A 27518-nucleotide genomic window follows, 5' to 3' on the forward strand; every position below is an offset into this window, starting at 1 on the left:
TCCGACTGGACACAGGTCCATTTTCAGCGGAGGCCCGGGGAGAAAAGCTTCAAAAATAACACAAAACAATATAATACAATACATGAGAGAGAGACAGCAAATTATGAATGTAGTACTCATACAATATGGCAGAGATTACATCTTGTAACAGTGAGAATCATTGAGGTACAGAATAAACTTAAAAACATTTTTTTTACAGTTATAATTGCAGCAAGGCAAATATCAATGAGTTAAGTTTTTAGGATAAAGCTGTTTGTACATAGCTGAAACTCTGAAACAATCTTTTGGTATGGATTAACCTGGGGATTGACACAAGTTATATGTTTACACCAGTATGTAGCATTATAATTTATGGTGTTCTTATTGATTTACTTTTTGCCGAGCAGTTGTTTGTTGATTTATTGATGGTCCTTTTGGTGGTTGGAAATTGCATGGATGAATCCATCTCTATTATGATTTTTTTTTTCAAATATTTTGACTTCCAGACAATTTAATTCAGTGAGTGTGTCATGTGATTACTGAGGTTGCCTATTTTACAAGTAGATTTTTTTTGTGCATGTGTGCGTGTGTGTGTGTGTGTGTGTGTGTGTGTGTGTGTGTGTGTGTGTGTAAGAGAGATAGAGAGATTTAATATGTATACTGAATATAATTTTGCAAATGGAATTCTTAGTTAAACATGCCCCTCTTCTTGGGCAACTAGATTTGAGTAACCAATATTAGATCTTAGCCATCCAGCTGGGAAAGGTTAGTATGTGGATTTTCCATCTGGTTTGATGAAGGCTATGTTACTTACCCAAGGACTACATTTATGGCTATCCATCCAGTAATCGTGTTGCTGAACTACATTGTTTGATAATGACAGGAGCTTTTTACAGAAGTTGTTTTTGCGTCAAGAACCTGTCCATAAAAAGTGGCTTGTTTATGTTGCAGTGAAGGCTGTGGTCTTTGTAGTGAGTGTTTTAAGTATAACCAGTATGTCTGAGGTAGAGGACGTCTCTTAAGGCAGGATCTTTCTTAGCCTGGAAAGCAAGCCAATGATGAAATTTATAGGGGCCAGTGAGAGAAAGAGGAAAGCAAGAAGCTTTTTAGTCTGTTTGGATAACTAAGTGAACTTAGTCCTTTGACCTTTTTTTGTCAGAAATGGTTGTAGTCTTTCTTTTGGCAGGGTGTTTTGCTGAGGCACATGCCAAAAGGGGCATTGCACTCAATAATGGCTCTTGTAAAGGAAGAATACAGGGATGTTATGACCTCCTTGTCCCTGGATGAGATACCCTTACTAATGAAGTGGTCCATGTAAAAAGCTTTCCTTACAACGGAGACAACGTGGTGGTCAAAAGTCAGGTTTCTATCAACCTGGGTGCCCAAGTACCATACGACTTATTGCATGCTTACAACATTGTTATTAATGTGATAATTTGTGGGGACATCACTCTCCTCAAAGGGGATGATGATGCATTTTTTGGCATTTAGCATGAGACCATATTTCTGGCACCAGTTATTTGTTTGGGTGAGACCCTCTTGTAGCTTATTCAGAATTGTTTTATTAAGTCAGTAATGTGAATTCTTTACTTTATTGCATATTTGTTGGGTTATTTTTGTGGATTATAGTATTATAGGACTGCTGATGTTGACATTTTACGTAGTTGGACTGCCGGAATGGTTTTCCCAGTGAGAAATGCTAGTGCTGTAGTGAATATCTGTTTATTTGTAAAAAAAAATATATATATATATATATATATATATATATTAACTAAGATGTTAGAGTTAACTGTTAGATTAGGGAATTAGAATGAGAATTTGAATTTTAAGGCAAATATTAGGCATTTATTACATTTATTCATTGTTCAAATGCACCTACAGTACAGCCAGGAGGTCGACTGTGGTCTTCCGGAGCAACAAAAGACTTAAGTATATGATATATTTTATATGCGGCCCCAAGACTATTTCTGTTCACTCAATGCGGCCCCAGCAAGCCAAAAGGTTGGACACCCCTGACATATATTAATAGGAATTTCAAGGCTATTTTAGAGTAATAACCATATACCCCTTGCCAATAGTCAACCTTTCTCAGAGAGCGGTGAAGTAGTCCCAGGGTATATCTGACAACAGAACTACACAAACTCAAGGCAGTCTGCAATGTCTAACAAGAAAAAGCCAAAATACAAATAATCAGAGACTTTATTGATGAAAAATAAAATGTTGAGCACTTTCATTCTTACTTTAGGACTTCATCATAACATACAAAGACGAATTTAAAACATTTATACCTGGAAATACTCATCATGTGATCAAAAATAACAAATCCCAATGAAAAATCTAAACTGGCTGGTGAAGACAGGAAATATAGGAATATAGGGAGATAAAAAGCATGTAAACATCCTTTACATCCCTAATAAATGTAAATAATAATAATAACATGTACTAGTATTTTAGATGTTATGAGTCTTTAATATAGCAGTAAGCAAGGCACAGATCATCCCACAGAAGTCACTAAGAGTTCACGGATAGGGCTTCTTTCCTCTCATTTTTAAGTTTGTAGAAATGTCAAGTCAAGTACATCCTAAAGGAAGCATTTACTTTATATGGGTTTAGATCATGCTAAATATGGGTGGGAAGTGACATCTTTGAATCAAACTGAAATACCTGTGGCTATTAGTTATGCTATTAGTTATGCTATGAAGGATTCCTTGACTACATTTGCAACATGATGGTCAAACTAGTTCAAAGTAAAATGAACTATCAACCCATGTGCCCAGGTTCCTAACTACCTCTATATTTAGTAAAGGAGTGTCATCTCCATTTTATGTAGTAGATAATTGCTGTTTTCTAAAGTTAACAATACTACACTTTTTACCATTTAGTTTGAACCCATTTTGCAAACACTAGATATTAACTAGGTTTATTTTTTTCTGTGGGGTACAGACATCTGTGGGTATTTTGACTACTGTACCCAGTTTGTGGTTGTCTGCAATACTTGTTAACCAGAGGTCCTGATAATCAGTTTTGAGATAAAAAAAAAACAGATGCCAAACATGAGAGGACCGAGAACAGACCCTTGGTGGACTCCATTTTCTACATTACCACAATCTGAAGAGGCATCTGCCACATTACCTATGTGGGCTTTATCTTTTAGCCATAAAGTTATCTATCTTAACATATAAAGATCTATGTTTTACAATTCCAGCATGAGGTATGGAATCAAATGCTTTGTCCAGATAAGATAAGCTGTATAAAGAGCTTGACCACTGACAACGGCTTCAGTGACCCTCTTGAAGATGTTAACAGCATTTAATAGGGGCAATCTCCCTTTGACAAAGCCAAATTGCTATAGGTCAAAGCTAATGAGATTCCTGATACTATAATGAATAAGACTGATTATGATGCACATCATAGCCTTACAGGCCAGACTTTTAAGGCTAAATGGTCCTTAATTTCCAGGATCCATGATAGGGACACTCTCATTGAGGAGTATCACCACAGCAGTGCACTACGATTCATGAACATAGCCTGTGGCTAAACTTACATTAAACATTTTAAGGAGATGTTCAGGGACAGGATGTTTGACGCTGTTTATTAAGCATTCAGGTATGTTGTCAGGGGGCATACAGAAAGTGTTTTGGTCATTAGTAACACCTTAAGAACATACTCCTTAGTGATGATGGGGTTGTAAAGGATTCTGGGATTAGTGGTGTTTGTGTTGAACTTATTTGCTGGAATATTTGTGATGTGACTGTGGGCAAAGTGGGGAGGTCCCCATTAAGGAAAAGTTCAGAAAAATGTTGAAAGTTATTTCTTAGTTTTCTAAGAAAGCTAAAGAAGGACTTGTAGTTATCCTTTTGGCCTCTTTTGGGTTCACTAGGTCCAAGGAATTACTGTTTATCAAATTAAAAAAATCTCTGGACATACTATGCATTAGAGAAATCTAGTCTATGACAGGGCAACTGAAGTCACCTAGGATTATGAAACAATTGCTGCTTATATGAATTTTTTTATAAAACGTCCAGGAATCTAGCATGATTAACTGGAGATAAAAAAGGGGGTTCTGTAGCATGCTGTAAGTTGGAAGTTTGATTTGCCCATGGAAAACTGAAGCTTGAGAAGCTCAGTTTGTGCATATCTAGATGAGATGAAGTCCCTGATAAATATGGAAACCGTTTCCATCTGGCCTGAAAGCATAACAGGCTCAAAACCTAGCACTGAGAAGTGCCATCAATGTACTAGAACAAGAAAACTTGTGCAGCTACCTACTTAACTGAATAAACTACTTGAAACTTCAACAAGGCATCTTTATTCCTCCCATTGGGAGGGTATGAGAGACAGTCTCTCCTAGCTCTGTTAGCTAAAGTGATTTTCTCTGGACATATCCTTGGTATTCCATTTCTTGTTACCCTCTGGGTCACAGGTGGGATACCAGCCTTGACTTGAGGCTTCTGGATTACCTCCATTTTCTTTTTAGGTTCAGGAGAAATATTTTTAAATTTTCATTTTCTTGTTTTTACTGTTTCCCCAATTGAATATTTTTTTTTCTTGGATTTATGTACAAATAATCCCTGATCCTGAGAATTAGATCTTTCAATGGGTAGAACTTCAAAAATATATTAGTATCAGTCCCTTCTTTTGACATATGTTCCTGCATGCCCTCTCTCATTTCTCCTCCATATTTTTTCTTCTTTACCTAGTTCACCCTGTCTCCCAGCCTCTTGCTGTCCTTCCTTTTGTATGTTTTCTTCCTTTCTCCTTCATTATTTACTGCTCGCTCTTGATACTCCTTCCAAAAGTGACCCCCTTTTATACAACATGCCTTTTTTCATGCAACATGCAGTCAGACACACACCTGCTTGCTCTATGTTTTTTCAACGCACACTGGTGACATTGCACATTGTTATAATCATTAATTAAATGATAAATGTCTCCACAAAAGAAACATGATTTTGGTTGGCCAGTATGTCTTAATGTCCCTCAAGAACCACACCTAAAGATAACACTTAGCAAGAATTTCACCTCCCACCCTCAATTCTATGTTTCTGTCATCTCTAGCTTTCACAAAAGTTTCACAAAGACCCCACATGCACTTTTTAAGACTGTTTTCTTCCAGTTCATCAGGTCCATACTGTGAAGTAACATTTTCCTAATGTGTAAGTTACTACTACAAACCAAACTGTTACACATATAAATGTCCTTTTCTACACAGATCCAGAAATTGCATCAGTTTTAAATATTAAGTCACAAAAAGGGTCTGTCACAAAATATATTAAAAAAAAAAGTACTGAATTTGTCGGGCTTTAAAACCCAGAAGAATTACCAAATTGTCCCACACATATCTATTACAGTGCCATTTTTTTATTATTCTCTGAATTGGTCTTTTCATTTTTTTAAGAGCAGTTTTGCTTGCAGCTCGCTGCAGTTCTTTTTTTTGCCTGCTGTTACTGCTGCATATGTTTTGTTTTATTTGCTGTTTTAACTGCTGCCACAGAACCAGACACCTTTATAGCTTGTTGCTAATTTCCTCTTTTATTTTCTGTCACTGCTAAACTAGGTTTAACTGCTGCATTCTCTGATGCCACATCACCTGGTTCATTTTTTACATTACCATCCTCAGCACTTTGGAACAAGTTATCTGCTATCTCACCCCAAGGAACAGTAGAACTGTCACCTAGGTAATCCTACTCAATTATTTTTAACAGAACATCATTTGCAAGCCCTTCTGATGCCAGTTCTGTCATCCTCACCACTTCAACAGACTCACTTACTCCCTTCCCCACTGAAGACAGCTAAACACTTTTCATTTATAACATCCACCGCACTTGAATCTTTGTTTACATTCTGAAGCTACGTAACAATTTTTCCTCTCCTCATTCTCACTTTTCACCTTCAAACTCTCCATATATTTTCTCTCCTCCTCCATGTTACTGCTTGCCTTAGGCATCTTCCTTGCTGTAGGCTCCCACCACCATCTAACAGCTCCAAAAAGTAGGGGAAGTTCCCTAGTGCCCTGGCCAAAATTCCCAAGTCAGTAAAAATACCACTTCAGACATCTCATACAAAGAGGGCATTGGCAAAGGGGGACTACATGTTCAACAAACTGAACAAGACTGCTTCAGTTTAAGATGACTGCATCCAGTGAACAAGTATTCCTACAGTAAACCCCTAAAATAATTGTTGAAAATGTCTCATTTGGGGATGTAAACAGGTCTATCTGTGGGACATTCCACCTGTCATTAATCTCCAAAATGTCTCTCAGTCCATCGCATACTTAATCTATATTGACTTTCAAAGTTCCTACTAAGCTGGTCAGTCATGCTATTGTCTTAAGTACAGATGTAGGCAGTTCACAGTTTATATTGCAGAGCATCTTTCTAGACTTGCATGGCCTGCTTGCATAGCTAATAGGAGTGCACCCCTTTAAAGCAATGTGCCACAGTGGCTAATTTTAGCATCCCAGGTGCTCACATCATCCTGAACACTAACAGACTAGGTAACTGACAGGCCCTTCTTAATGTTACGTACTGGATGCCCTCTTGAAATGCCCAGTTTTCTTGCACTTTAAGATTCAGGATGTGGGCACCCAAGCCAGTTCGGAGACATCTGTAATCAGCATCTAGTTTGGAACAGTTAGTCTGAAGGTAATTCATTTTTATGGTCTGTGCCATCAATTAATCGAGTTCCCTTTTTGATACAAAGAAGAACAGGTATGGTAGCTTCCAAGGGGTCCACCTGTTGATCTCTTGTGCCCCTTAGGAACTACTGTAGATTCCAGATGTGTAATTAAGCTAGGGGGACCATGAAGATGCTAGATGCCATGAGGCCCAGGACCCCCTACTATCTGGTTGCCAACATTTTTTCCATCACAGTACATAATTGACTGAGCAGAAAATGTTCTTTCTCCATGGGAAGGAATGCTCTTGCAGAGGTTTGTGGCACAGAGTGCCCCATAGAAAACTGTTGTCTGAGAAGGGTGCATTTCTGATTTGCCCGTTTAATGTAAATCTGAGGCTGTTGAATCATTATGGCTGTTAAGTGTGTTAAACAATAAACGTGAAAATCAATTCTGGTATAAAAATGCAAAATGAATGAGGCATACAATAAAGCTTGCTTAAATGTAGAAATAGAACTTAGCAATATGTAATGAGCATCCATACTCTAGTGTGACATAGCTCTGACTGTATCTATTAATAGACATGCTTTTTTGTAAACTCAGCAATACGTGAGCTTTTACAAAGCTGTTCCCTCAAAAAACATGTTCCCCCATAGTTTAAGTTCCTCAAAAATATTAATATCAGCAGCACAACCGTTTGCCGTATTCTTACAGATAATTCCTTTCTGACTTCTGTTAAAGGACATGTTTTTGTAAAATCAGCAGAAAAACAATTTCTGATTCTGACATCAGCAAAAGTGTTTAAAGGGTTTCACAGAAGGACAACAGGAAAGTCTATTACAAAACATTTCCTGAAAACAAGTCTAAAAAGAAAAGCATCAGCAGAACAGATGTTTCCTACAAAGCCAAAAAATATATACCAAAAGAAAAACAGGATCTTAAGTGTGTGAGAAAAACTGTATAAGTAGACTGTTAGAATTCAGCTATGTTAGAGGTATTTGGTAGGAACACACTTGTTCAGAGGTATTGTATTGCAGAGGCAGTTATAATCTTCCATACCAATCAAGAGTAAAGTCTTGGTACCTTTATGTTACAAACTAACAGAAGAGTATGTGTCGTTTGTTACAAAAATAAGTTCTTTATTAGTAACTGTGCTTACAGTGAAATAGCATTGTGTTGCAAGTTATATTTTCTTATTAGTGCAAGTTGCAAGGCTCTGTGTTTAAACAAACTGCAAATACAGTTATGCAAAACTCTGTGTTAACCAGACTTTGATTCAGAAGTTCCAGTACAGTCAGCAAGACTTTGTGTCTTAAGAAGACTTTGGTTCCAGTTCCAGTTCCAGTTCAGCACAGCAGCACTTTCTTTCAGAAATTTTTTTAATGTTGACCCTGCCGTGATGTGATGCCTTGTATAAGGTCACTCCAGTAAGAGCACAGTAACTAAAATTTATGTTGAGTACTTCAGTTTTCTACAACTTCTACAGCTCATAGCCGTACAGTTTCTCAGATGTCAGAATCAGAAGTGAGACTGCAGTGCAGGAAAATCACAGTGCCATAAATTCTTCAAGAAAGGTGAGCACATAAACTACAAAGTCATCCACTGCCAACTTTGTTTCACCAGCTTCTTGAGTAACTGCAGAAAAATGTCCAGACATCTGCAATAACAGCCTGATCACCTGTTCTCTCTAAGACTTTTTTCTGTGTCACATAGAACTATTACGGAGTATAGCAGTAAATGTATATAAAAAAAAAAAAAAAAAGCTTTACGCTTAATGTCTCAGACCAGCCAGATAAATTATGGGAAAAAATGCAATGCCGGTATATTCAGAACAGTAGCAAGTGTAAAACCTTATTAGGGCAAGTTGATGTACATGCATTATGTAAATGGGTTGTAACATTTGATTGGTATCTGAAACAAAAAATGAAGCATTTCATAGTAAATATTTATTGTGTGAATCATCTGAACCTGCTTTTTGTGTGCAATGCCATAAAAATACAGTGCAGGCTATAGTTCAAAGGTTTTGTAAAGACATACTTGTTAATAGTGATGAACCAACAAAAGGTAAAATGCTTATGTTATATCCAGATATTAAACAATTGTGTTCTGTTACTGCATTAATATCAGAGTTAGAACAGCAGTCAAATCTATTATTGACAGAATCCTCTATAGATCCTGTTACACCCTTTAAAAAATATGTACAACAGTGGAATGAAGCCACTGCTCAACACAAAACAGACGAGGATAGGAGCAAGGTTCTGGATCATTTAACAGAAGAATTTAACACATTTCTAAGAGACAGACAAGGTGAGGTCAAAAAGTTCAGAAGTGATATACAAGACCTCTGTCAAAAGTGCATTGGGGCCCTACAATCAACAGAAGAGTCTACTAAAAAGTATCATAAAACCTGTAAAGAACTACAAAAGGAAATATCAGCTCTTAAGCAGCAGTTATATGATAAAGCAAATCTGGTTAGTGATGTTCAGGATAAACTAATTTATTTTTTATTTATTTTATTTTTATTTTATTTTACATTTGTTAACCAGGAAAGTCCGACTTGGAACGAGCCAATTTTCAGTGGAGGCTGGGGGAGAAATGCTCCAGATGCATGTCTTTGTAATACAAGTAAGTGTAGAAAAATGACCAAAAACCAAGAAAAAAATCCAAAACAGCCTAGTAGAAGGCAGGAAACACACCAGCAAAGGTTCCACTGTTTAATTCCACCAAGTAAGACACGAACATATAAAAACTGCAGATTAACGCTCTTGACAAAATTGCGTTTTCGTCTCCAATGATAAAGACTTCATCAGATAATGCTGAAATTAATAAATTATATGCATTATAAATACTGTTATTTTTCAAAAAGTATCCAATCAGTCGATGTGCATCAAGAAACAACCAATCTGTTACTGCCTATCATGAATATTAAAAACACATATCATTAAAAATAAATGACCCAAAATTTACATATTGTTAATAAAAAATACACTTTTAAAATATAAAATATCCAAGATATATAGAATTGATATTCATATCACAAAAATTGATAGAGTGCAGGAAAAAAATTTTTTTTCTTTTATATTTGAAAAAAGACTTTTCTATTTAAGATAATGAGACACAAATTCATTGCAAATCATTACTTTTTATGAATGAAAAACACCATCTAGTGGTCATGAATGCAAATTACAAGTAAAGGTTTTATATTTGTTGTTTGTTGTTTTTAAATGTCAGCAGATTTAATTTTGAGTACTGATGTTATTGAAACACTCTCATTTAAGCCTGGTTTTTTTGTAGCATTGAGAAAAATTTGCCACCATAATTCCCTATAGGCTACTCTTTCTTCCCATAAACCTCCCTTAAATCCTTTTGACCTGTTCAATAACAAAAAGTTGAAAACAGCTTCTTCACACTCTTTTGTATGCCTATACAGGGCATTAGTGTCTTTAGCCTTGGAAATCTCATAATAGTGTTAGTATATTCTCCTCCTCAGAATGCGTTCAGTCTTTCCTATATAGAAGGAATTGCATTTTTACAAATGCTTATGTAAATTACCCCCTTGGTCTCACAATTATAAAAACCTTTGCTCTTTATTATTATGTTATTCCTACTAGGAATAATTATTTCCGTAGCGTTTGACATATATTGGCATTGGTTGCAATGACCACACTTATAACTACCTTTCTTTTCTTGTCCATCTATTCCATAACTTATTCTATTATGCTTTGATTGGGATTCAAAAATATTCTTTATACTCCTAGAATTTCTATATACAATTTTTGGCATCAAATTATTGATGCCATTTATATCAGTTAAAGCTAAAAATTTTTTCCATTCATTTCTAAATATTTCACTAACTCGAATGTTGGACACATTGTATTCCATAATTAAAGCTTGTTCAAATCCTGGTTCTTTTTCACTACAAGTTGTTTTATTTTCTACCATTTGGATAATATTGCTTTGTCCCTTTATTGGCTGAAATTTGGTGTTTCTCCCCATTTCCACCTCATTTCTCAACTTCATTATGAAATTGCTTGGGTAGCCTTTCTTCAAACATCCTGGTAAGTAAGTTGCATTCTGCCAAAAATCTTCACTAGCTGGTCATTCTACTACCCCTCACAAACTGACCTTTTACAATATTTTTCTTACAGTGTGAGGGGTGTGCTAGTGAAGTGAAGGAAGGAGTTGCAAAAGGTTTGCTTCCTAAAGATCTTAGTTGCAAAATCACTTCCTGTCTTGTATATTTCAACATCTAAGTATTGCAACTTCTCCAATGAAAGAGTATATGTAAATTTTAAGAAATCTGTGGAATTGTTGATATAGTCAAAAATTCGTAAAATTTGTCTACCCTGCTATCCAAAATATGACTATATCATCCAAATATCGCCGATACAATGTCCAACATTTGTTGTAAATAGAATTGATTATATATTCATCCTCCCACTTAGCTAAAACTGTATCTGCATAAATAGGTCCACAAGCTGCACCCATTGCTGTGCCTTGGACCTGTTGATAGTATTCTCCTTGGAAAGTAAAGAAATTATATCTTAATACCATATCCACTAAACTTATAGTTACACTTTTTCAGCCTGAGTCAATTTTGTATCTCTGTAAACCATTTCTTCAAACATATTAAGGCCTTCTTGGTGTGGTATGCATGAAAAAGATCAACTACGTCCACAGTGACAAATAGTAGGTCTTCATTATATAATTGTGAACCAATGCATCTTAAGAAATCCCAAGAATCTTTCAATATATATGGATTTTCACTACTTATGTGTTTTACCTTATTGTCCACAAATTTTGCTAAGGGAAGTGTTTTAGACCCTGCTGCGAGACAATAGGTCTCAAAGGAGGGTCTTCCGCATTCTTGTGGACTTTAGGTATTCCAAATATTATTGGTATTCTTGGTTTTGCCACGTCCAAAAATCAAAGGTTTTATTGTCTATTGATCCTTCATACAATAAACTATCTAATAAATTGTCAATTTTGCAATATGCTAAATTTATTTCATTAAGTGAGACCAAGGTGTATTTAACAGTATCATTTATTATAGAATTCATTTTTCCTTCATATATAATATTTTCCATGAAGACAATACCCCCTTATCTGGTTTCATTACTCTCAAATCTCTGTTGTTGCTTAAGTCATATAATATTTGATTTTCCTGCTTAGAAAGATTGAATTCCATAACCTTTTCTTCATACAACTTTCTAATTTCGTTTTCCAACATATTATCAAAATTTTTATTTGAGGATGTAAGGGTGGGTTGTATGTACTTCTCTGAATCAAAACTGAATCCTGAGGAGGCAGATTACACTTAATATTTGAATTGGTAGAAGCAAACAAAACACTGAAATTGATTTTCCTTAAGAAAAGCTTCATATCTATAATAGTTTTCACCAATTCACCCTTAACAGAGGGAATAAATTTGAACCCTTTACTTAACAAATGAAAATGTGTTTCAGTAGGAATAATATTGCTGAAATTGTAGATGGTAAAATTTTCAAAAGTATGCTTAGTACCATTAACTTGAATTGTATTATGATGTAACTCAGAATCAGGGGTGGGGTGTATTTGGACTAATACCCCCCCCCTTCTCCCCCCCCTTTTTTGAAAATTTTGATATCCATCTTGTTTATTATAAGAATTGAACGAATTTCTCCTCAGGGGTGGGAATTCACTATCGTATTCTAAATGAACCCCTACCTGACCATCATTTTCATAATTTTCATCCAAGGTATCAACACTATATTTGTAATAATCATTTTTCTTAAAGGGTGGTTTGGGATAGTGGGTGTTATTCTCATACTCATTTAAATCTCTTTTTAATTTACTTATTTTCCTTTCTATGACATCGCTGCATTTCCATTCAATATCATCCTTTACTTTGTAGTATTTGTCCCTTTCTTCCCTAATTTGAAAAATAAGATCTCCCTTAATAAGTTCATCTAAAGTCTCTATTTCACTTTGCAACAATTCCTGCACTCTTTTGTTTTCTTGAATAATCAATTTTAAAACTTCGAGACCACATTGGTTAAAACTTTTAACAATTCCTGATGAAAAAAGAACCTCCTATTACATTATTAGGGTACTTATGTACCCTAAGTCCTTCGAACCACATTTCTATTAATGCACTCATTTAAATATTCATTCTCTATAGTAAGTGTCTTAAATTTCAACATTAATTTATACAATTTGTCCAACTTATTGTGATAGCTTGTGCCATCACTAGAAAAATGTTTTTGTCCGCTTTTAAACTGTATATTGAAAGGCATTTTCAGCCAATCATTAATATCATTTTTCTTCCACGAGTTGTGGAAAGAATAATTCACAGTACCTTTGCTCCTATTGGCGTTTGTGGGGTTATCCGAGTATCGCTGGCTTCAGCCAGCAAAGAAGTAGATCCATTTTCAGGTTCCGTTGCCAAAACCATTGGCGTCTTAGCGGATTGAATGTTTCAGCATAAAGTTGTTCCCCTTCTAAGTCGCTGTGTGTAAGAGCACTTTTGCGACGCTTTTCGATTTGGCACCCATTGACCATTCGGTCCGTTCAGTCCTTACCAATCCATTGGTAACCTCTCCCCTTGCTTCCGGCATAGCGTCTGGCATAATGGCGTCAAAAGGTCAATAAGCTGCGTTAATTGACCTATCAGTCTCCGTGATTCCCCCATCTCTTCCTTTGGCGTTCCTCCTTCCATCAAGGTTGCAAAACACGAAACCAGTAAGTGTAGAAAAATGACCAAAAACCAAGAAAAAAATCCAAAACAGCCTAGTAGAAGGCAGGAAACACACCAGCAAAGGTTCCACTGTTTAATTCCACCAAGTAAGACACGAACATATAAAAACTGCAGATTAACGCTCTTGACAAAATTGCGTTTTCGTCTCCAATGATAAAGACTTCATCAGATAATGCTGAAATTAATAAATTATATGCATTATAAATACTGTTATTTTTCAAAAAGTATCCAATCAGTCGATGTGCATCAAGAAACAACCAATCTGTTACTGCCTATCATGAATATTAAAAACACATATCATTAAAAATAAATGACCCAAAATTTACATATTGTTAATAAAAAATACACTTTTGAAATATAAAATATCCAAGATATATAGAATTGATATTCATATCACAAAAATTGATAGAGTGCAGGAAAAAAAATTTTTCTTTTATATTTGAAAAAAGACTTTTCTATTTAAGATAATGAGACACAAATTCATTGCAAATCATTACTTTTTATGAATGAAAAACACCATCTAGTGGTCGCGAATGCAAATTACAAGTAAAGGTTTTATATTTGTTGTTTGTTGTTTTTAAATGTCAGCAGATTTAATTTTGAGTACTGATGTTATTGAAACACTCTCATTTAAGCCTGGTTTTTTTGTAGCATTGAGAAAAATTTGCCACCATAATTCCCTATAGGCTACTCTTTCTTCCCATAAACCTCCCCTTAAATCCTTTTTGACCTGTTCAATAACAAAAAAGTTGAAAACAGCTTCTTCACACTCTTTTGTATGCCTATACAGGGCATTAGTGTCTTTAGCCTTGGAAATCTCATAATAGTGTTCGTATATTCTCCTCCTCAGGCGTTCAGTCTTTCCTATATAGAAGGAATTGCATTTTTACAAATGCTTATGTAAATTACCCCCTTGGTCTCACAATTATAAAAACCTTTGCTCTTTATTATTATGTTATTCCTACTAGGAATAATTATTTCCGTAGCGTTTGACATATATTGGCATTGGTTGCAATGACCACACTTATAACTACCTTTCTTTTCTTGTCCATCTATTCCATAACTTATTCTATTATGCTTTGATTGGGATTCAAGAATATTCTTTATACTCCTAGAATTTCTATATACAATTTTTGGCATCAAATTATTGATGCCATTTATATCAGTTAAAGCTAAAAATTTTTTCCATTCATTTCTAAATATTTCACTAACTCGAATGTTGGACACATTGTATTCCATAATTAAAGCTTGTTCAAATCCTGGTTCTTTTTCACTACAAGTTGTTTTATTTTCTACCATTTGGATAATATTGCTTTGTCCCTTTATTGGCTGAAATTTGGTGTTTCTCCCCATTTCCACCTCATTTCTCAACTTCATTATGAAATTGCTTGGGTAGCCCCTTTGTTGGACAAATTGTATAAATTAATGTTGAAATTTAAGACACTTACTATAGAGAATGAATATTTAAATGAGTGCATTAATAGAAATGTGGTTCCGAAAGGACTTAGGGTACATAAGTACCCTAATAATGTAATAGGAGGTTCTTTTTTTCATCAGGAATTGTTAAAAGTTTTTAACCAATGTGGTCTCGAAGTTTTAAAACTGATTATTCAAGAAAACAAAAGAGTGCAGGAATTGTTGCAAAGTGAAATAGAGACTTTAGATCAACTTATTAAGGGAGATCTTATTTTTCAAATTAGGGAAGAAAGGGACAAATACTATAAAGTAAAGGATGATATTGAATGGAAATGCAGCGATGTCATAGAAAGGAAAATAAGTAAATTAAAAAGAGATTTAAACGAGTATGAGAATAACACCCATTATCCCAAACCACCCTTTAAGAAAAATGATTATTACAAATATAGTGGTGATACCTTGGATGAAAATTATGAAAATGATGGTCAGGTAGGGGTTCATTTAGAATACGATAGTGAATTCCCACCCCTGAGGAGAAATTCGTTCAATTCTTATAATAAACAAGATGGATATCAAAATTTTCAAAAAAGGGGGGGGAGGTATTAGTCCAAATACACCCCACCCCTGATTCTGAGTTACATCATAATACAATTCAAGTTAATGGTACTAAGCATACTTTTGAAAATTTTACCATCTACAATTTCAGCAATATTATTCCTACTGAAACACATTTTCATTTGTTAAGTAAAGGGTTCAAATTTATTCCCTCTGTTAAGGGTGAATTGGTGAAAACTATTATAGATATGAAGCTTTTCTTAAGGAAAATCAATTTCAGTGTTTTGTTTGCTTCTACCAATTCAAATATTAAGTGTAATCTGCCTCCTCAGGATTCAGTTTTGATTCGTAGAAGTACATACAACCCACCCTTACATCCTCAAATAAAAATTTTGATAATATGTTGGAAAACGAAATTAGAAAGTTGTATGAAGAAAAGGTTATGGAATTCAATCTTTCTAAGCAGGAAAATCAAATATTATATGACTTAAGCAACAACAGAGATTTGAGAGTAATGAAACCAGATAGGGAGGACGGTATTGTCTTCATGGAAAATATTATATATGAAGGAAAAATGAATTCTATAATAAATGATACTGTTAAATACACCTTGGTCTCACTTAATGAAATAAATTTAGCATATTGCAAAATTGACAATTTATTAGATAGTTTATTGTATGAAGGATCAATAGACAATAAAACCTTTGAATTTTAAAACCAAGAATACCAATAATATTTGGAATACCTAAAGTCCACAAGAATGCGGAAGACCCTCCTTTGAGACCTATTGTCTCGGCAGCAGGGTCTAAAACACTTCCCTTAGCAAAATTTGTGGACAATAAGGTAAAACACATAAGTAGTGAAAATCCATATATATTGAAAGATTCTTGGGATTTCTTAAGATGCATTGGTTCACAATTATATAATGAAGACCTACTATTTGTCACTGTGGACGTAGTTGATCTTTTTCATGCATACCACACCAAGAAGGCCTTAATATGTTTGAAGAAATGGTTTACAGAGATACAAAATTGACTCAGGCTGAAAAAGTGTAACTATAAGTTTAGTGGATATGGTATTAAGATATAATTTCTTTACTTTCCAAGGAGAATACTATCAACAGGTCCAAGGCACAGCAATGGGTGCAGCTTGTGGACCTATTTATGCAGATACAGTTTTAGCTAAGTGGGAGGATGAATATATAATCAATTCTATTTACAACAAATGTTGGACATTGTATGATATTTGGATGATATAGTCATATTTTGGATAGCAGGGTAGACAAATTTTAATTTTTGACTATATCAACAATTCCACAGATTTCTTAAAATTTACATATACTCTTTCATTGGAGAAGTTGCAATACTTAGATGTTGAAATATACAAGACAGGAAGTGATTTTGCAACTAAGATCTTTAGGAAGCAAACCTTTTGCAACTCCTTCCTTCACTTCACTAGCGCACACCCCTCACACTGTAAGAAAAATATTGTAAAGGGTCAGTTTGTGAGGGGTAGTAGAATGACCAGCTAGTGAAGATTTTTGGCAGAATGCAACTTACTTACCAGGATGTTTGAAGAAAGGCTACCCAAGCAATTTCATAATGAAGTTGAGAAATGAGGTGGAAATGGGAGAAACACCAAATTTCAGCCAATAAAGGGACAAAGCAATATTATCCAAATGGTAGAAAATAAAACAACTTGTAGTGAAAAGAACCAGGATTTGAACAAGCTTTAATTATGGAATACAATGTGTCCAACATTCGAGTTAGTGAAATATTTAGAAATGAATGGAAAAATTTTTAGCTTTAACTGATATAAATGGCATCAATAATTTGATGCCAAAAATTGTATATAGAAATTCTAGGAGTATAAAGAATATTTTTGAATCCCAATCAAAGCATAATAGAATAAGTTATGGAATAGATGGACAAGAAAAGAAAGGTAGTTATAAGTGTGGACATTGCAACCAATGCCAATATATGTCAAGCCACGGAATATGGAAATAATTATTCCTAGTAGGAATAACATAATAATAAAGAGCAAAGGTTTTATAATTGTGAGACCAAGGGGTAATTTACATAAGCATTTGTAAAAATGCAATTCCTTCTATATAGGAAAGACTGGCATTACCCTGAGGAGGAGAATATAAACACTATTATGAGATTTCCAAGGCTAAAGACACTAATGCCCTGTATAGGCATACAAAAGAGTGTGAAGAAGCTGTTTTCAACTTTTGTTATTGAACAGGTCAAAAGGATTTAAGGGAGGTTTATGGGAAGAAAGAGTAGCCTATAGGGAATTATGGTGGCAAATTTTTCTCAATGCTACAAAAACCAGGCTTAAATGAGAGTGTTTCAATAACATCAGTACTCAAAATTAAATCTGCTGACATTTAAAACAACAAACAACAAATATAAAACCTTTACTTGTAATTTGCATTCGACCACTAGATGGTGTTTTTCATTCATAAAAAGTAATGATTTGCAATGAATTTGTGTCTCATTATCTTAAATAGAAAAGTCTTTTTCAAATATAAAAGAAAAATTTTTTCCTGCACTCTATCAATTTTTGTGATATGAATATCAATTCTATATATCTTGGATATTTTATATTTCAAAAGTGTATTTTTATTAACAATATGTAAATTTTGGGTCATTTATTTTTAATGATATGTGTTTTAATATTCATGATAGGCAGTAACAGATTGGTTGTTTCTTGATGCACATCGACTGATTGGATACTTTTGAAAAATAACAGTATTTATAATGCATATAATTTATTAATTTCAGCATTATCTGATGAAGTCTTTATCATTGGGCAATTTTGTCAAGAGCGTTAATCTGCAGTTTTATATGTTCGTGTCTTACTTGGTGGAATTAAACAGTGGAACCTTTGCTGGTGTGTTTCCTGCCTTCTACTAGGCTGTTTTGGATTTTTCTTGGTTTTGGTCATTTTCTACACTTACTGGTTTCGTGTTTTGCAACCTTGATGGAAGGAGGAAAGGAAGAGATGGGGAATCACGGAGACTGATAGGTCAATTAACGCAGCTTATTGACCTTTGGCCATTATGCCAGGCGCTATGCGGAAGCAAGGGGAGAGGTTACCAATGGATTGGAAAGGACTGAACGGACCGAATGGTCAATGAGCCAAATCGAAAGAAAAGTGCTCTTACACACAGCGACTTAGAAGGGAACAACTTTATGCTGAAACATTCAATCCGCTAAGACGCCAATGGTTTGGAACCTGAAAATGGATCTACTTCTTTGCTGGCTGAAGCCAGCGATACTCGGATAACCCCACAAACGCCAATAGGAGCAAAGGTACTGTGAATTATTCTTTCCACAACTCGTGGAAGAAAAATGATATTAATGATTGGCTGAAAATGCCTTTCAATATACAGTTTAAAAGCGGACAAAAACATTTTTCTAGTGATGGCACAAGCTATCACAATAAGTTGGACAAATTGTATAAATTAATGTTGAAATTTAAGACACTTACTATAGAGAATGAATATTTAAATGAGTGCATTAATAGAAATGTGGTTCGAAGGACTTAGGGTACATAAGTACCCTAATAATGTAATAGGAGGTTCTTTTTTCATCAGGAATTGTTAAAAGTTTTTAACCAATGTGGTCTCAAGTTTTAAAACTGATTATTCAAGAAAACAAAAGAGTGCAGGAATTGTTGCAAAGTGAAATAGAGACTTTAGATCAACTTATTAAGGGAGATCTTATTTTTCAAATTAGGGAAGAAAGGGACAAATACTATAAAGTAAAGGATGATATTGAATGGAAATGCAGCGATGTCATAGAAAGGAAAATAAGTAAATTAAAAGAGATTTAAGCAGTATGAGAATAACACCCATTATCCCAAACCACCCTTTAAGAAAATGATTATTACAAATATAGTGGTGATACCTTGGATGAAAATTATGAAAATGATGGTCAGGTAGGGGTTCATTTAGAATACGATAGTGAATTCCCACCCTGAGGAGAAATTCGTTCAATTCTTATAATAAACAAGATGGATATCAAAATTTTCAAAAGGGGAGAAGGGGAGGGAGGTATTAGTCCAAATACACCCCACCCTGATTCTGAGTTACATCATAATACAATTCAAGTTAATGGTACTAAGCATACTTTTGAAAATTTTACCATCTACAATTTCAGCAATATTATTCCTACTGAAACACATTTTCATTTGTTAAGTAAAGGGTTCAAATTTATTCCCTCTGTTAAGGGTGAATTGGTGAAAACTATTATAGATATGAAGCTTTTCTTAAGGAAAATCAATTTCAGTGTTTTGTTTGCTTCTACCAATTCAAATATTAAGTGTAATCTGCCTCCTCAGGATTCAGTTTTGATTAGAAGTACATACAACCCACCCTTACATCCTCAAATAAAAATTTTGATAATATGTTGGAAAACGAAATTAGAAAGTTGTATGAAGAAAAGGTTATGGAATTCAATCTTTCTAAGCAGGAAAATCAAATATTATATGACTTAAGCAACAACAGAGATTTGAGAGTAATGAAACCAGATAAGGGCGGTATTGTCTTCATGGAAAATATTATATATGAAGGAAAATGAATTCTATAATAAATGATACTGTTAAATACACCTTGGTCTCACTTAATGAAATAAATTTAGCATATTGCAAAATTGACAATTTATTAGATAGTTTATTGTATGAAGGATCAATAGACAATAAAACCTTTGAATTTTTGCGTGGCAAAACCAAGAATACCAATAATATTTGGAATACCTAAAGTCCACAAGAATCACGGAAGACCCTCCTTTGAGACCTATTGTCTCGGCAGCAGGGTCTAAAACACTTCCTTAGCAAAATTTGTGGACAATAAGGTAAAACACATAAGTAGTGAAAATCCATATATATTGAAAGATTCTTGGGATTTCTTAAGATGCATTGGTTCACAATTATATAATGAAGACCTACTATTTGTCACTGTGGACGTAGTTGATCTTTTTCATGCATACCACACCAAGAAGGCCTTAATATGTTTGAAGAAATGGTTTACAGAGATACAAAATTGACTCAGGCTGAAAAAGTGTAACTATAAGTTTAGTGGATATGGTATTAAGATATAATTTCTTTACTTTCCAAGGAGAATACTATCAACAGGTCCAAGGCACAGCAATGGGTGCAGCTTGTGGACCTATTTATGCAGATACAGTTTTAGCTAAGTGGGAGGATGAATATATAATCAATTCTATTTACAACAAATGTTGGACATTGTATCGGCGATATTTGGATGATATAGTCATATTTTGGATAGCAGGGTAGACAAATTTAATTTTTGACTATATCAACAATTCCACAGATTTCTTAAAATTTACATATACTCTTTCATTGGAGAAGTTGCAATACTTAGATGTTGAAATATACAAGACAGGAAGTGATTTTGCAACTAAGATCTTTAGGAAGCAAACCTTTTGCAACTCCTTCCTTCACTTCACTAGCGCACACCCCTCACACTGTAAGAAAAATATTGTAAAAGGTCAGTTTGTGACGGTAGTAGAATGACCAGCTAGTGAAGATTTTTAACAGAATGCAACTTACTTACCAGGATGTTTGAAGAAAGGGGCTACCCAAGCAATTTCATAATGAAGTTGAGAAATGAGGTGGAAATGGGGAGAAACACCAAATTTCAGCCAATAAAGGGACAAAGCAATATTATCCAAATGGTAGAAAATAAAACAACTTGTAGTGAAAAGAACCAGGATTTGAACAAGCTTTAATTATGGAATACAATGTGTCCAACATTCGAGTTAGTGAAATATTTAGAAATGAATGGAAAAAATTTTTAGCTTTAACTGATATAAATGGCATCAATAATTTGATGCCAAAAATTGTATATAGAAATTCTAGGAGTATAAAGAATATTTTTGAATCCCAATCAAAGCATAATAGAATAAGTTATGGAATAGATGGACAAGAAAAGAAAGGTAGTTATAAGTGTGGTCATTGCAACCAATGCCAATATATGTCAACGCTATGGCTATGGAAATAATTATTCCTAGTAGGAATAACATAATAATAAAGAGCAAAGGTTTTTATAATTGTGAGACCAAGGGGGTAATTTACATAAGCATTTGTAAAAAATGCAATTCCTTCTATATAGGAAAGACTGAACGTACCCTGAGGAGGAGAATATACGAACACTATTATGAGATTTCCAAGGCTAAAGACACTAATGCCCTGTATAGGCATACAAAAGAGTGTGAAGAAGCTGTTTTCAACTTTTTTGTTATTGAACAGGTCAAAAGGATTTAAGGGAGGTTTATGGGAAGAAAGAGTAGCCTATAGGGAATTATGGTGGCAAATTTTTCTCAATGCTACAAAAAAACCAGGCTTAAATGAGAGTGTTTCAATAACATCAGTACTCAAAATTAAATCTGCTGACATTTAAAACAACAAACAACAAATATAAAACCTTTACTTGTAATTTGCATTGACCACTAGATGGTGTTTTTCATTCATAAAAAGTAATGATTTGCAATGAATTTGTGTCTCATTATCTTAAATAGAAAAGTCTTTTTTCAAATATAAAAGAAAAAATTTTCCTGCACTCTATCAATTTTTGTGATATGAATATCAATTCTATATATCTTGGATATTTTATATTTCAAAAGTGTATTTTTTATTAACAATATGTAAATTTTGGGTCATTTATTTTTAATGATATGTGTTTTTAATATTCATGATAGGCAGTAACAGATTGGTTGTTTCTTGATGCACATCGACTGATTGGATACTTTTTGAAAAATAACAGTATTTATAATGCATATAATTTATTAATTTCAGCATTATCTGATGAAGTCTTTATCATTGGAGATTTTGTCAAGAGCGTTAATCTGCAGTTTTTATATGTTCGTGTCTTACTTGGTGGAATTAAACAGTGGAACCTTTGCTGGTGTGTTTCCTGCCTTCTACTAGGCTGTTTTGGATTTTTTTCTTTGTAATACAAGCTAATCTTCAAATAGAAGAGTTAAAGAAGGAATTGAAGAGCACAAAACTAGTACAAGTCATAGAACAGGGCACCACTATATGCACAGTCTAGATTATTACAAAGCTTACCACAGTGGAATGATAAAAAAGGCATTTTTTATAACATGCTTGCATTTGAAGAATGGGTATCATACACAGCAGGATCTGATGTATGGACAGATGCATTACTTAGATGTTTCTGTATTTTTATTCCTAAATGTTTTAAAACTTTCATTCAGTTAAAGAAAGACGCTTACCAGTTAAACACTAAAGTAGGATGTATGACAGCTGTTCTAATGGCATATACTCAAGGGCAGCCTGTCACAACTAAGCTGCTAGATAATTTTAAAATCACCATCTCAGATAAATTAATGGAACAAGCTGACCATTTCAGACTTGCTTTTCAGATCCAATATCAAAGGTCAGACAGGGACATGCAAAAACCAGAAACAGAGAAACAGTTAATACACTGCTTTCTAGAACAATTCAAAGGGGTCACAGGGGATATAAATGCATTTATGAAAAAAAATTCAGATACCCTCACTGATTTGATACAAAAATTAATTAGGGTACGGACTATGGCCGATGATGGGACATTATACTCAAACCATATCTTTGCATTAGGAGAGGGTAGTGAGCCATTTGAGGTAATTGGAAAAGTTAAAAACAGAGGAAGGAAATGGTCGTATGAAAAACCACCAGCTGGTAGAGCTGGATCTCCACCACCAGCTCCTGTTCCTGTGTCTGTAGCACCAGGATCAGGTGGAGGCAATGAACAAAAGCTACCAACATGTTTTTTCTGTAAGAAAAAAGGGCATGCTAAACAAAATTGTGACCATTACAAAGCTTGGCATAAAAAGAAGGAAGAACAGGTTGTTTTTCCAAAAACAGAACCAAAAGATTTGCAAGAAAAATCAGAAAAACAGGTCTATGCACAGAGACCTTTCAATATTGGTAAAGACGGTTATAAGAGCCATCAATACACAGGAAAAGGCGATGTATGCCCCATAGATTTTCAAGCAGCTTCACCTGTAAATTAAAAACAGTTGGTAGAGCAGGCAGAAGGGATGGCTAGGCAGCAGTTATGAAAAGACAAACATTGAAAAACCTAAATATGTAGATCACTCAGACACAGAGGAAGATCACAAGCAAAAACATGGTGTATCATATTGCATTTGACAATAAAGGGGAGGAGGAATGGATCTCCTTACAATAGCTGTGTAGCCCCCTACTCTGGTATATTTCTTGACTACTTTTAAAAGGGGTCGTGATGGATGACCACTGATTGATATCTGGGTAGAGGGGTCACTATTGCAAAATGTCTTATTAGACACAGGAGCAGCAGTATCCATCACAAATAGACAGTTACCTGTAAATCCTATACAAAGGTTTGCATTTCAGCATTTAATGGCACAGGATGCTATGCAGTGAGTAGCTAAGATGTAGACATAAAATTTAACCAAGTAGGACAGACATGGAAAGGTGCATTTTTAATGCATCCATTTTGTTCAACAACCGTTATTAGTATGGACATTCTAAGACCTTTGGGCATAGTGACTGACTTGCCTAACAGTATTCTGTGAATAGTAGACAGGAAAAAAGAAGAGGGAGAGAGAAAAGTGTAGGTTGCTGTGCAATCTCTCTTCCTGAAAAACCGGACAAGCCTACAGGATATGTGAATACGGACAGCGAGGATGTGTGGCAGCATTTACATCAGCAATTCCCAAATCTGTAGTCCAACGGTCCCAGTGATTGTGGAAAACTAAAAATGCAAGTAGGGGTGGGTAGTGATCAGGATTATATACCTCCATTCCAAAAACAATATCCCATTCCTAGGGAGGCAGAAGAACATATGGAAAAATGCACTGCAGAATGGGAAAAGGAAGGAAGGAATTATACAAAAAGGCAACAGTCCCACAAATTCACCAATCTGGCCAGTCAAGAAAAAAGATGGGAGCTATTGTCTTGTTATTGATTTATGGAAGGTTAATCAATACACAGCTCCTACAGCACATTTGATTCCAGGACTTCTAGAGTTGTCTGCACATATTAAGCCACAAGGCAAGTGGTTTACAATAATAGATTTAGCAAATGGCTTTTTTGTAGTACCACTCAGGAAAAAGGATTGGCCACGATGTGCCTTTACACTTAAAAATCAACAATATGTCATGACAAGATTACCTCAAGGATTTCAAAACAGTTCAGTTATCTTCCACCAGACAGTGGGATCCATCCTGCAACATTTAGAAAAGGATGGCTCAGTGTTACATTACACTGATGACATATTAATCCAGTCTGAGACAGTAGAGGAGCATCTACAGCTTCTTAAAATGTTTTTATATTTTACAGCAGCCAGGGTTTAAGGTAAAAGTGAAAAGATTCAGTTTATGTCTCATGAAGTCAAGTTTCTAGGTACTATAAGAAAACCATCAGGAAGGTCTCCTTGCCCTACACGTGTGCAAGGCATTTTACAAATTGAAAAGCCATTGACTATAGCAGATCTACATAAATTCATGAGAATCATGAATTACAATAGGAGAATTTATAGAGGATTATGCAGCAGTGACTGCTCATCTTTACAAAATGTTACAAAAACAGAAGAGCTCCACCTTTCTAGAGTGCAGACCCCAAGAGGATGAGGCATTTTCACAAATGAAAGTAAAATTAGCACAAGCTACAGAATTAATAGCACCCACACCAGAGTTGCCATTTGTGCTACAGGCAGCAGCAGGAAAAAAAAGAAAACATTATCTGTGGTGCTATTACAAGAATGACCACATGGTGGCAACAACAGAAAAAATCATTACATCCAGTTACTTTCTGTAGTAGAAAGATGACGCCAGTGGAATTGGGCTACTACTCTTGCATACAGCAGTTATTGGGCATTTACTGGGGTATCAAGCAAACTGAGTATTTGACTGTATTTTCCAGTATTATAGTGCAAACACCACACCAAGCAGTAAAAGCTCTAGTAGAGTGAGAGACAGTTCACTCCACAACAAGTACTGCTATGACTCTGTCATTGTCCATGTTGGTCTGAATGACCTGAGATGAACCTCCCTGGACTCCATGAAAAGAGACATGGAGGAGCTCTCCGATCTTGTCGCCCAGGCAGGTATGACCATAGCCCTGAGTAGCATTCTGCCATCACCTAGAATGATACCACAGTACAAGGACAAAATGATTGACTTCAACAATTGGCTAAGCTTCTGGTGTCATTCTAAGGGGACCAGTATCTGTCTGCATGGGATGGCATGATCGACAAGCCACGATGCTTTGCCAGAGATGGCCTGCACCTGTCGCCCATGGGATTCTGGATACTGGATAAGGCTCTTGCCACCCCTATAGTGCCTTTTTTAGGCAAGGTTCAAATGACAAATTCACCACCGTAACAGGTACAAGCAAGCAAAATCTGAGGGTAATGCTACTCAATGCTAGAAGTCTAAACCTCAAAATGCACTAATTCGAGACACTCCTTAAAATGGAGAACATCGACATCTGTGCAGTGACAGAGACCTGGTTCAAGGCTCCAGAGAGCACCCCTACATTACCAGGCTATAATTCATACCACACCTTTCGGCCACCTAACCTGGACTGAAACACTAAAGGTGGAGGCGTGTCCATATTCATTAAAGATATCCACACCTCCAGGCTAGTTGCTCAGCATAATGCATCCGAGATTATCTAAATGCAGCCTAACTCTGGGCAAGACTGCAATCCAAATTGTAGCTTGCTACAGATCCCACACCATGCCCCAGGATTCCCACTCCTCATTTCTTGATACACTGGAAAATATTAGGGTACAACCCAACACCCTAATAATGGGCGATTTCAACTACCTCACCATTAACTGGGAAATCTACTCATGTACCAACTCTTTTGCTCAACATTTTCTGGAATTCATTAATTTCAATGCCTTGGATCAACTTATCCACACCTCCACCAGGGGCAGCAATATCCTAGTCCCGGTCATTACCAACAAGGGTGACCGGTGTTCCATACCAGAGGTCAATTCCTCATTGGTCAGATCTGACCACAAGCTAATAACCCAAGACATCCACATCCCAACCCCACCCACCATTAGGGAAACCACCTTAAAATATTTCTCCAAAGCCAACTTCATGCTTCTAACTTCAAAACACCCATGCAGATGGACAATAGAGGTGCGACTGTTGAATGTTACACAAATGCACTTTATAAGCACTTATATGAGTGCATGGATCATGCTATCCCCAGCAGGACCAAGATGCTATCCTCCAAAAAAAGAAGCCAATCTGGTGGTCCCTGCCATAAACAAACTCTACAACAGATGAAAGAAACTGTTGCAAAAAAAAGTAAAATCCCATAATTGGAGGAACTCCCTGGTCAGCCGCAGTAAGAAGCGGAGATCCCTCATAAAATCCTCCAAAGCTAGTTATGAAAACAAAATTGCCACTGATTCGAAAGACAACCACAAAGCATTCTATAGCTATGTCAAGAATCTTAATGGCAACACTCAGATCTGCTCTGAGTTACAGCACAATGGCACTAAATATACACAACAAACTGATATTGCCAACATCCTGGCAGACAGGTTCAGTGCTAACTTTACCCCCTCTCACCTCCTAAAGGGCCCATCTCTATACTAGAAGAATACAAAGTTCCTGTAATCACGGCTGCACAGGTAAAAACCACAATCTCCAAACCCAAGAACACAGCATCCATGGGACCTGACAACATCCTAGGCTGTGTTCTACATGAACTACAGAACAAACTGGCACCCCACCCAAGTACCATGTTCAATCATAGCCTCACTTCAGGCTTTGTGCCCACTGAATGGCACACAGCAACCATTATCCCACTCCACAAAAGGGGCAGCCACCACGGACCCTGGGAACTACTGCCCCATTAGCCTAATGAGCCTGGTCTGCAAGGCCATGGAACTTATAAACAAAGACATTGGTAATCTTCAAATTCTGGACCCCACCCAGTTCGAGTTTGTAAAAGGCAGATCATGTCTCCTAAACCTGATAAAATTCTTTGAAGCAGTCACCAAAGTTGTAGACGAGGGTAAGGTGGTTAACACAGCCTATCTAGATCTCGCCAAGGCTTTCGACACTATCCCACACTCTGGAATTATAGATAAACTCACTAAACTAGGTATAAATCCCTGTCACAAGATGGGTTGCCAACTGGCTCACTGACAGAACCCACACTGTGAAAGTAGCT

The 27518-nt window shown here is 35.6% G+C and overlaps 1 protein-coding gene across 1 annotated transcript in view; it reads right to left on the reverse strand.

The window, feature by feature from the left end:
• Window positions 1-23974: 23974 nt before the first annotated feature.
• Window positions 23975-27518, reverse strand: part of LOC122797886 (zinc finger protein 300-like) — a 156516-nt gene continuing 152972 nt past the window's right edge. Inside the window, exon 5 of the mRNA XM_044066405.1 lies at window positions 23975-24142. Coding sequence (XP_043922340.1) covers window positions 23975-24142 — 168 coding nt within the window. The remainder of the gene's footprint in view (window positions 24143-27518) is intronic.

The sequence above is a fragment of the Protopterus annectens genome, chromosome 3.part1 (genome assembly GCF_019279795.1).
Source record: "Protopterus annectens isolate FY-2018-M chromosome 3.part1, PAN1.0, whole genome shotgun sequence".
Taxonomy (NCBI): domain Eukaryota; kingdom Metazoa; phylum Chordata; order Ceratodontiformes; family Protopteridae; genus Protopterus; species Protopterus annectens.